The sequence below is a fragment of the Protopterus annectens genome, chromosome 10.part0 (genome assembly GCF_019279795.1).
Source record: "Protopterus annectens isolate FY-2018-M chromosome 10.part0, PAN1.0, whole genome shotgun sequence".
NCBI classification, from domain to species: Eukaryota; Metazoa; Chordata; order Ceratodontiformes; family Protopteridae; genus Protopterus; species Protopterus annectens.
Window position 1 is genome coordinate 1,837,973,601 of NC_056744.1, and position 12,857 is coordinate 1,837,986,457.

General features: G+C 39.1%; 1 protein-coding gene across 1 annotated transcript in view; it reads right to left on the bottom strand.

The window, feature by feature from the left end:
• The window catches only part of LOC122814091 (sulfotransferase 1C1-like), a 464,542-nt gene that overhangs the window by 208,882 nt on the left and 242,803 nt on the right, over nucleotides 1-12,857 (bottom strand). The window contains exon 4 of the mRNA XM_044086701.1: nucleotides 6,870-6,967. Coding sequence (XP_043942636.1) covers nucleotides 6,870-6,967 — 98 coding nt within the window. The remainder of the gene's footprint in view (nucleotides 1-6,869; nucleotides 6,968-12,857) is intronic.

A 12,857-nucleotide genomic window follows, 5' to 3' on the forward strand; every position in this document is an offset into this window, starting at 1 on the left:
TTCCCTATTCAGACTGAAACGTAGTCCCTTTATTTTCTCTGTCCAGACTGATACGTACTCCCTTTATTTTCCCTGTCCAGACTGATACTTACTCCCTTTATTTTCCCTGTTCAGACTGATTCATATTCCCTTTATTTTCCCTGTTCAGACTGATACGTATTCCCTTTATTTTCCCTGTTCAGACTGATACGTATTCCCTTTATTTTTCCTGTTCAGACTGATACGTATTCCCTTTATTTTCCCTGTCCAGACTGATACGTATTCCCTTTATTTTCCCTGTTCAGACTGATACGTATTCCCTTTATTTTCCCTTTTCAGACTGATACATATTCCCTTTATTTTCCCTGTCCAGACTGATACATATTCCCTTTATTTTCCCTGTTCATACTGATACATATTCCCTTTATTTTCACTGTCCATACTGATACGTATTCCCTTTATTTTCCCTGTCCAAACTGATATGTATTCCCTTTATTTTCCTTGTCCAGACTGATACATATTCCCTTTATTTTCCTTGTTCAGACTGATACGTATTCCCTTTATTTTCCCTTTTCAGACTGATACATATTCCCTTTATTTTCCCTGTCCAGACTGATACGTATTCCCTTTATTTTCCCTGTTCAGACTGATACGTACTCCCTTTATTTTCCCTGTCCAGACTGATACTTACTCCCTTTATTTTCCCTGTTCAGACTGATTCATATTCCCTTTATTTTCCCAGTTCAGACATACGTATTCCCTTTATTTTCCCTGTCCAGACTGATACGTATTCCCTTTATTTTCCCTGTCCAGACTGATACGTATTCCTTTTATTTTCCCTGTTCAGACTGATACGTATTCCCTTTATTTTCCCTTTTCAGACTGATACATATTCCCTTTATTTTCCCTGTCCAGACTGATACGTATTCCCTTTATTTTCCCTGTTCAGACTGATATGTTCTTCCTTTATTTTCCCTGTCTAGACTGATACTTACTCCCTTTATTTTCCCTGTTCAGACTGATTCATATTCCTTTTATTTTCCCAGTTCAGACTGATACGTATTCCCTTTATTTTCCCTGTTCAGACTGATACATATTCTCTTTATTTTCCCTTTTCAGACTGATACATATTCCCTTTATTTTCCCAGTTCAGACTGATACGTATTCCCTTTATTTTCCCTGTTCAGACTGATACGTATTCCCTTTATTTTCCCTGTTCAGACTGATACGTATTCCCTTTATTTTCCTGTTCAGACTGATACGTATTCCCTTTATTTTCCCTGTCCAGACTGATACGTATTCCCTTTATTTTCCCTGTCCAGACTGATACGTATTCCCTTTATTTTCCCTGTTCAGACTGATACGTATTCCCTTTATTTTCCCTTTTCAGACTGATACATATTCCCTTTATTTTCCCTGTCCAGACTGATACGTATTCCCTTTATTTTCCCTGTTCAGACTGATATGTACTCCCTTTATTTTCCCTGTCCAGACTGATACTTACTCCCTTTATTTTCCCTGTTCAGACTGATTCATATTCCCTTTATTTTTCCTGTTCAGACTGATACGTATTCCCTTTATTTTTCCTGTTCAGACTGATACATATTCCCTTTATTTTCCCTGTTCGGACTGATACGTATTCCCTTTATTTCCCCTGTTTGGACTGATACGTATTCCCTTTATTTTTCCTGTTCGGACTAGTACGTACTCCCTTTATTTTCCCTGTTCAGACTGATACGTACTCCCTTTATTTTCCAAGTTCAGACTATGTACTCCCTTTATTTTCCCTGTTCAGACTGATACGTAGTCCCTTTATTTCCCCTGTTTGGACTGATACGTATGCCATTTATTTTCCTTTTTGCATTCCTTGTCTACCCCAGTCCAATGCTCCCCCATGTTTACCATCTCCTATTTTCCAAGGCTTGCTAAGTCCTCCTGCAGCCTTGCATACGTCCACCTCCTCAGTCTTACTGGTGTTCTGTCCATCTGTCCACGTCTGTTTGTTTATCTTCTTCTTCCTCTTCTGTGCTCCCTCACGCTGCGTTTGCCTAGTTTCTGGTGCTAGTTCGTCTAATTTTCCCATCCTGCTTCTGTCTGCTTTTCCTTCTACCACACACACACCCCCCAGCTTGCTTCTCCGTTTTTGCTACCCTTCAGCTTGACTTGAATCCCCATTTTATCCCCACTGCACCATCCATGTCATTTTAAGAACACAATCCTCCATGAAGAGTCGCAGGTAAAGCCTGATCACCAGCCAAGTATCAAAAAAAATACCATTCCATCAGTTCTTTGAGGAGCCTTTTTGTATCATTCTTCTGAAATTAGTACTTTTCACCAAAGAAACAAAATACATACAAATGCAGGAATGTTTCACTGGAGGTAGGAAAAACTGACCTCTAAATTGTCCAAGCATAAAAAACGATATGAAGAGAACAAGAGAAGAGCGACAAAGTACAGGATGAGCGGGAGTAGGAAAACGAACGATTAAGGACAGGCAATGGTGTACAGGACTGACACACTTAATTATACTGAGAAACAATATTATGGTGTGTATCATCATGGAGATGTGTGTATTCTAACGTCTTGGAATTTTCCAGAAAAATATGCCAAGTGCCTCTTGATGGAAAGATAATCTCAGCCATGGGACCTATCAAGCAAGATCATTGATGGCCAGACTGCATGATGCTTTTCCTTCCCGAAATACTGCTCCTTTAGTATTACTGGCACCTCCAACAATACAACTGTCCCCCCAAACGTCAGCAAACTATCACCTCATTCATCCTGTCCTCTCCATCATTTACACTGCATTCTCACATGCTCCGCTATATCTGGGTGTCATTCTCCTTTTGCAACTGAGCGTATCACTAGCTATTTATTTATTTATTTATTTATTTATGTACCAAGTAAATGATCTGGTTGGCAGACCCTTTTCAGCCACAACCTGCACACAGTGGTACGTTACAAATATCGCTAGTGTACAAAGATCAAGCATGTAACATAAATTAAACTATGTGTGCAAACATTTAGGTACTTATTTACACTACAAACATTTAATTATTATTTATTTATTTTCTTTATTTATATTTGTTTATAAGGCTAGTGCATTAATCGGTTCAGACCAATTTCAGTTTCAACTTAGGTAAAATACAAAACATTTCACAAACAAAAATACAGAAAAGTAATAATTATATAGAAAACATTGTGTGTGTGTGTGTGTGTGTGTGTGTGTGTGTGTGTGTGTGTGTGTGTGTGTGTATATATAGTTTATATATATATATATATATATATATATATATATATATATATATATATATATATATATAAATTCCAGTGAACAATGACAGTGCAATGTACAATCACGCAGTGTGCAATGTACAAGACATACATTAATTTCTAGAGGAGGTCAATCTTCAGTGAACCTTGACAGAGTAGAAGAGACTCAGAAAGGAGCTAGGGTAGGTGAGATGTCCCGTGTGGATGCAGCAGCATTTGGCTTGGATGAAGAAGTGCTTTTTAAGCTTCACTCTGAATTTGGAATATGTGTTGATTTCCTTACTGTCAAGGAGAAGAGCTTGCCAAAGAGTAGGTCTCTGAGGGGAGAAAGCATGTGCCCTGCTGTGGAGTTTGGTTCTGGGGTAACAAGAGTTGGTGTGACAGAGCATGTGCAGTGCTGTGGAGTTTGGTTCTAGGAGTAATGAGAGCTATTGTGACAGAGCCTGTGCAGTGCTGTGGAGTTTGGTTCTGGGAGTAATGAGAATTGTTGCGGCTTGTGAGTGGTGTTGCAGGTTGTATGGGGTGGATTTTTGTGAAGTCTGTCTGCAAGCGGGGTACATATGTGAAGTGGGAGTAGTCTGAGCTGCTAGCCTAAAAGTTGATAGCGAATAGTATATAATGTGGTTGGACAAGTTGTCCTAAGTCCTTTATATAAGGTACAACGTTAGCCCTCATCTCAAGATTACACCATTAGGTGTTGTTGAAAAGGTGTTCTGAAAATGTATTTTTCAATAAGTCCAATGTGTTGTCTTGTTCAATGTCTACTAGCAGCTGATTCCAAACTGCTGGATCTAGCTTACAAAAGGTTCTTTCACTTGTGCTAGTTTTGAAACACTGTTTTATGAGAATTAGGGCCTCTTATTGGGTGTTTCTAAGTATGTACTTTGGCTGTTTGGCTTGTAATCATGTTTTAACAGGGGGACAGTGGCCCATGTGTAGAAGTTTATACATTTTTAGATAAGCGGGAATATATTGCTTTTTCCCTGACTGGCAGCAAGTTAATGCACAGAAGAAGTTGGCAGTGATGTTAGACTATCAGACCTACTCTAGCATGACTTGAGCCTCAGACCATCTTCACCTTCACTAAACTCCTCTCATTCCTCCAAATGATGTTTCTAGTTATGTAAATTCCTTCCAAAAATACAGTGTTACTGTTTCACAGCTTTGACTACCAGTCCCCTGTTCATCTATGTTACACCTACCTGCCCCTTGACTCTATAAGCTACTGCTCTTACCTACTCCATGACTTCATTTGCCACCCTTCCACTTCTTAGCTGCCTACTCCTTCGAGATTTCCTTCAGTCTCCATACTGGACAAATCTCCTCTATTTTCCCTTTTGCTTCCTCCCTGCTATGTGTGTGATGATACTCCCACCCCCATGGCCTCCTCAGGTTCTGTCACCCCTGCCTATTCTCACCTCCATATCATGAGAACTTTTTGCTAAAGAGCTCCTCCTTCAAAGGTTCATTTTCCATCACAGTCTGTGCTTCCTGGCTATCTTTATTCCCTCTTCTAACTCTTCCGGCTACTTCCTTGTAAGTACTCATGCAACTGCACCTGCCCATCATTGTAAGTACTTGTGTAACAGCACCTGCCCATCATTGTAAGTACTCATATAACTGAAACTGCCCATCATATTAACTACTCATGCAACTGCACCTGCCCATCATTGTAAGTACTTGTGTAACAGCACCTGCCCATCATCATAAGTACTCATATAACTGCACCTGACCATCATTGTTACTACTCATGAAACTGCACCTGCCCATCATTGTAAGTACTCATATAACTGAAACTGCCCATCATATTAACTACTCATGCAACTGCACCTGCCTGTCATTGTAAGTACTTGTGTAACAGCACCTGCCCATCATCATAAGTACTCATATAACTGCACCTGACCATCATTGTTACTACTCATGAAACTGCACCTGCCCATCATTGTAAGTACTCGTGTAACTGCACCTACCCATAATTGTAAGTACTCATGCAACTGCACCTACCGATCATTGTAAGTACTCGTGTAACTGCACCTACCCATCATTGTAAGTACTCATGTAACTGCACCTGCCCATTATTGTAAGTACTCATGCAATGGCACCTGCCCATCATTGCAAATACTCATGTAACTGCACCTGACCATCATTTTAAGTTCTCATGTCAGCAACACCTACCCATCATTGTAAGTACTCGTGTAACTGCACCTACCCATAATTGTAAGTACTCATGCAACTGCACCTGCCCATTATTGTAAGTACTCATGCAATGGCACCTGCCCATCATTGCAAATACTCATGCAACTGCACCTGCCCATCATTGTAAGTACTCATGTAACTGCACCTGACCATCATTTTAAGTTCTCATGTAACTGCACCTACCCATCATTGTAAGTGCTTATGTGACTGCACCTGCCTATCATTGTTACTACTCATGTAACTGCACCTGCCCATCATTTTAAGTACACATGTACTGCACCTGCCCATTATTGTAAGTATTCATGTAACTGCACTTGCTCATGACCTATAATCACTTGCCTTTCCTCTTTCTTCTCAGTCCCATCCTGTCCTCTGCCACCCTTTTGTTGTCCCTTATTCTCGTGTGTGTGTGTGTGTGTGTGTGTGTGTGTGTGTGTGTGTGTGTGTGTGTGTGTGTATGTGTGTGTGTGTGTGTGTGTGTGTATGTGTGTGTGTGTGTGTGTGTGTGTGTGTGTATCTGTAATGGCATTTTTCCAGCCACGGCCACATGATTCAACAATCTCAATCTGATATTTTGAAGTAGTAATAAAGTATTAACTGCCAGTAACATTATATAATGTCCCTAGGAACTCCAGAGTACCCTAAAAGGTTGGAGCCACCCCAGAACAAGCTGCATTCTTTCTGTTCTGTAACAGAAAATGTCCTCCAAAAGATAGTGGCGTGAGCAGCTGATAACATTGTGTCAAAGGTATGTAGATGTGAATCAGTACATAGAAGACATGCTGCATGTCAGAAATCATGGCAAGACAAATATCTGGCAATGAATGGAAATTCAAAGGCTTTTAAAACACACTAAGGTTTATACCATTCATTGTTTACTCAGCTGGTTTCCCCAGGCAGACCTTGGACTGACTAAACAGACAATATGAGACCAGGCATGATTCAGTCAGTACTAGTGTGTGGGAGACCTGGCATATGACATACAGTCGATGCACTTCTTATGGCATCTGTTTATCTGACACTCAGTATCTCTGAGGGATAGGTCATCCAGCAACATCTCTGTATAAACACACAAAACCAACAAAACATGTTTATAATTGTCATGTTCACAACAGTCAGACAAAGGCATTATTAACATACAAATATTTTACAGTTAAACAGATGACTACACAGTTAGCTCTAAATGAAAGTATGTGCTATTCTACATCACAGTAACTGTAAAACTATAAGATGAAAGTGTACATCTGAGTAGGTTGTACATCACACTAACTGTAGAACTGTAAGCCGGAAGTGTACATCTGAGCAGAACATGTTCTGTTTGTATTGATGTCTAGACTTCCAGAACCATCTTCTAGTTCTGCTTTTGCAACAGCTTTAGAAAAGTGAGGAGGTAAAGCACACGGTCTGAAAAAGAGACTTACCTTACAGTCCTGCTCCCAGAAAGACTGGGGAACAAGTTGGAATGGGAGATGAGTCTTTATTACCCTTGGGGGTGTCATTGCAGCAATCATATCAAGGCCTGAAACAACAAAAGGTGTACAATGGTGCTGTTAGAAGTTTTTGTGGGTACAGCATCACTACCATATTTAATGCAACTAAGGCAGAGTCATGGTTAAAAAGTTTCTTGAAATGGTCTGCTTAACCAGTGTTCCTTCTTCCCGGAAAAAATAAAATAAAAAAGCTTTCACCAAAACATGCTTTCACAAAATAAACAGCAAATCATGCGATTACTTCTTTATTTAAGTTATACATTTGATAACCAGGTATCTATACTGGATCAAAAGTTAGACATATATACTTGCACAGATTATTGCTGATCTTACAGACCCAGACCATCCATATAACACCCAGGTGCTAATGTTATAAAAACACCCATGTAGAACCGTGGTGCAGATGTTATGAAACCATGCATGTAACACCCAGGTGCTAATGTTATAAAAACACCCATGTAGAACCTTGGTGCAGATGTTATAAATCCATGCATGTAACACCCAGGTGCTAATGTTATAGTAACACCCAGGTGCTAATGTTATAAAAACACCCATGTAGAACCGTGGTGCAGATGTCATAAAACCATGCATATAACACCCAGGTGCTAATGTTATAAAAAACACCCATGTAGAACCTTGGTGCAGATGTTATAAAACCATGCATGTAACACCCAAGTGCTAATGTTATAAAAATTCCCATGTAGAACCCTGGTGCAGATGTTATATAAACCATGCATGTAACACCCAGGTGCTAATGTTATAAAACACCCGTGTAGAACCCTGGTGCAGATGTTATAAAACCATGCATATAATACCCAGGTGCTAATGTTATAAAAACACCCATGTAGAACCCAGGTGCAGATGTTATAAAACCATGCATGTAACACCCAGGTGCTAATGTTATAAAAACACCCATGTAGAACCCTGGTGCAGATGTTATAAAACCATACATATAACACCCAAGTGCTAATGTTATAAAAAACACCCATGTAGAACCTTGGTGCAGATGTTATAAATCCATGCATGTAACACCCAGGTGCTAATGTTATAAAAACTCCCGTGTAGAACCCTGGTGCAGATGTTATATAAACCATGCATGTAACACCCAGGTGCTAATGTTATAAAACACCCGTGTAGAACCCTGGTGCAGATGTTATAAAACCATGCATATAATACCCAGGTGCTAATGTTATAAAAACACCCATGTAGAACCCTGGTGCAGATGTTATAAAACTATGCATGTAACACCCAGGTGCTAATGTTATAAAAACACCCATGTAGAACCCTGGTGCAGATGTTATAAAACCATGCATATAACACCCAAGTGCTAATGTTATAAAAAACACCCATGTAGAACCTTGGTGCAGATGTTATAAATCCATGCATGTAACACCCAGGTGCTAATGTTATAAAAACTCCCATGTAGAACCCTGGTGCAGATGTTATATAAACCATGCATGTAACACTTAGGTGCTAATGTTATAAAACACCCGTGTAGAACCCTGGTGCAGATGTTATAAAACCATGCATATAATACCCAGGTGTTAATGTTATAAAAACACCCATGTAGAACCCTGGTGCAGATGTTATGAAACCATGCATATAACACCCAGCTGCTAATGTTATAAAAACACCCATGTAGAACCCTGGTGCCGATGTTATAAAACCATGCATGTAACACCCAGGTGCTAATGTTATAGTAACACCCAGGTGCTAATGTTATAAAAACACCCATGTAGAACCCTGGTGCAGATGTTATAAAACCATGCATGTAACACCCAGGTGCTAATGTTATAAAAACACCCATGTAGAACCCTGGTGCAGATGTTATAAAACCATGCATGTAACACCCAGGTGCTAATGTTATTAAAACACCTATGTAGAACCCTGGCGCAGATGCTATAAAACCATGCATATAACACCCAGGTGCTGATGTTATAAAAATACCAATGTAGAACCCTGGTGCAGATGTTATAAAACCATGCATATAACACCCAGGTGATAATGTTATAAAAACACCTGTGTAGAACCCCGGTGCAGATGTTATAAAACCATGCACATAACACCCAGAAGCTGATGTCAGAAAGCCGTCACTGTGATACCCAGAATCGGAAGTTACAGAAGCATCATGTGACACATGATTGCTAATGTTATAAAATACCCACATGACACCCAAGTAATAATGTAATAAAAGAGAGCCTTCCATATAATTGAATGTTCATAATGTTTAATATGTTTAACACTGGCAAAAGTGATCAAAAGTCATTTGATCACTTCTGCTGATGTTACAACGGTGCAAGACTGTACACAGTGGGGATTGGAGAATTTGCCCTTCCCCCACTGTACAGTGATCTTGGACCTGATATATATAATTAATGAGCGGTGTGGGGATATGGGGGTACAAGGGAGCTTGCCCCCCCCTGCAAAAACAAAAGTGTTCTGTTATTGCATTGTTTTGACTTTCAATCTTTCAGGATTGTTAGCCATTTGACATGTGTGTACTTCAACGTTTCGAAGTACACCTGTTATAAAAACATCCATGCATCATCTTGGTGCAGATATTATAAACCCATGCATGTAACACTCAGAAGCTGATGTCACAAAGCCATCACTTTGATACCCAGATGCTGATGTTATAGAACAATTACGTGATGCATGATTGCTGATGTTATAACATGTCCACAATACCTGGGTGACAATGTTGTCAAAATACCCATGTAGTACCCCAGTGTAGATATTATAAAACTACACATGTAACTCCCTGAAGCTGATGTCACAAAGCCATCATTGCAGTACTCAGATACTGACGTTATAAAACCATCATGTGACACATGACTGCTAATGTTTTAAAATATTCACACAATACCCAGGTGGTAATGTAAAAATAAAAAGCAATTGTCATGCCATCCAGGTTACTAAAAAACATCTATATGACACTCAGATGCTGATGTTAAAAAACCATGCATGTGACATTCAGGAACAAATGGTATAAAAAGTTTTATGTGATACCAAAGTGCAGATGATGCAAACCTACTCACGTGGAACCAATGTGGTGATGTCACGAAACCTTCTGTGTGCCATCCATGTGATATCCTGCTGCTGATTAAGAAACTGAAGCAATGCAGTTTGGCAAAACAAAATTATTGCATGTGACATTTGTAGGAACTGGGCAGTGTCATCACAACTAGGAACACGCCTTCTGAATATTAGTCACTTAAAATACCTAGTCTTCTGTCTTGTCCATCAGTTAATTTTTGGTGGTCACATTTACAAAATACCTAACAAAAGAAAGAGTCACTAGGAACCTGCAACAGGACTTATCACTTAACCCCTAAAGCTCAGCCACCATATCCAAAAGTGTCACACTTAATACCTTACAATACAGGTGTCAACTAAATTACAAGGAGATCTTTGCCCAGCTGCAACTGGTTATAAAGTATGTCAAATAAATCAGCGAAATACACAGTTCAAGTCTCTTAGCTCAAGCGTCACCTCACAATGTTCAGTAAAACTAAAATCTTACCAGTACAACATTGCCTCATGTTCCTCTGCATTAAAAACTCTTTTCCTTAAGCACTGTCCTACCTCTGACTAACAATGAAAGCTTTCTCTCAGTGTCTGAGCTCCTCTCTGTCATATCGTACCTTACCACTATGGCAGTGATCCCCTAACAGCTTGTGCCATTTATGATGTATGTATTTACTTATTAACTGGATAGATGTGTGCATTTATTTATTCATTAACTGGATAGATGAGATGGTCCACAGACTCACTCTAGCCATGGGCTGAGCACAGTAGCAACACAAAATGAGTAAAACAACAAAATATTCAATGACTATATACAAGAAAACATCTCCTCTTTAAATCTGAAAGGTGCAAAGTAAGTGGATATCAATAACAAATAGGTAGTAAAGAAAAGCTTCTGAATTTTGGCAGACCCAGTATCACATCAAGTTCCCTGAATACTAAGACACCTTAACACACTCAGATCACAAACATGTATTTATTTATATTTGTTTATCAGGGTAGTGCACTGATCTCAATGGACCATTTGTAGTCACAACCCATGTTAATAGGATCAGATAAGAAATAAACAAAACATATTTACATATTCAAGGATATGCTAAAACATATACATATTTACAGATACAAAACATGCTACAACATTTAGTTCAAAAAGCAGTTACAAAGTCAAAACATGGATGGAAAAATGGAAATATGCTTAACAGAGCTTTATGGAGAAGATGTGGCCATAATGCCTGAGATGGCTTATACTACAGGGATAGCAGCATATTGTTACATAGAGAGGTATGAAGGTATTACAACAGGTGAGTGAGAATAGCCACAGGAAAGAATACCATGAGGTGAAGACAGACAAATGGACAGAGAGGCATGCAGAGGGAAGAGGAGTAGATAGGAGAGAAGTATAAGAGATGCAAAGAGACGACAGAGGTAGAACAAACAAGAGGCAGTAGGTAACAGGATGACAAGCTGAAATAAGAAAGGATGAAGCAGGGATAAAGGAGTGTGAGAGAGATGCAGAGTTCATTTAACGTGACCTGAGTGAGTGCAGCTGCACTTTGTTTTGGTGAAGAGGTGTTCCCTGAGCTATTGTCTGAAGTCCGGGTGCATTTGGATGTCTCTAATTTAGAGTAGAACGGAGTCCCTTAGTTTAGGTGCTAGGATGGAGAATACATAGCCACTGCAATGATGTTTAGTTTTTGGAGTTAGTAGAGAGAGTTGAGACTGAGAGATACCCCTAAGATTATATGTGGATGGTTTGGTGAAAATTTTGTGAGTGAGACGGGAAGATGTCTCAGGATAAAGTGCTTTGGGAATTAGTGATCCTAGTAGGAGGCTGGTTGTCAAACATACTGGGATCCATTTAGCTTTAGCAAGAGTAAGGCAGTGATGTTCATAAATGGGAGAGTTAGTAATGAACTGGTAGATTTTATTGGAGATGGTTTGCAAGGTGGTGGCATTTTTTCAAATCTTCTAAACATTCACCGTTTCAAATCAAGGTCTCTTAACAATGCATGTACAAGGTGTTTGCATCCATGTGTGTGTGTGTGTGTGTGTGTGTGTGTGTGTGCGTGCATGAAAAGGTCCCAGTTAGCAGTCTTAGCTTTAATACTGGAAGATTATTCCCATGTCAGGTGCTAGGATTAATTTTCCAGTACTGGCATTGAATTGCAGCATGGGGGGGTGGGGGGGGGTTGCATACTCCTGAATGTACCATCCCTCAGATGTGAAATTAAACTGATCTGCCTGAGCTGGTAGTAGCTCAGGAAGGTATTAAAGCTCCTATTATGGCAAAAACTGAGCTTGGCAAGAGAGGCTCCCCAGTACCTTCACCACATTCCCCTAGTCAGTATGAAAACCTACCTTGGGTTGCCCCAAGCCGCAGGCCTGGTGAGGCTAACCCAGTAAACATAGAATATATATCTATATATACATATGTATAGTAAACATAGAATATATATCTATATATACGTATGTATAGTAAACATAGAATATATATCTATATATACGTATGTATAGTAAACATAGAATATATATCTATATATACGTATGTATAGTAAACATAGAATATATATATCTATATATACGTATGTATAGTAAACATAGAATATATATCTATATATACGTATGTATAGTAAACATAGAATATATATATCTATATATACGTATGTATAGTAAACATAGAATATATATCTATATATACGTATGTATAGTAAACATAGAATATATATCTATATATACGTATGTATATGTTACACACACACACACACACACACACATATATATATATATATATATATATATATACACACACACATACACACACACACACACACACACACACACACACACACACACACACACACACACACACACACACACACACACACATATATA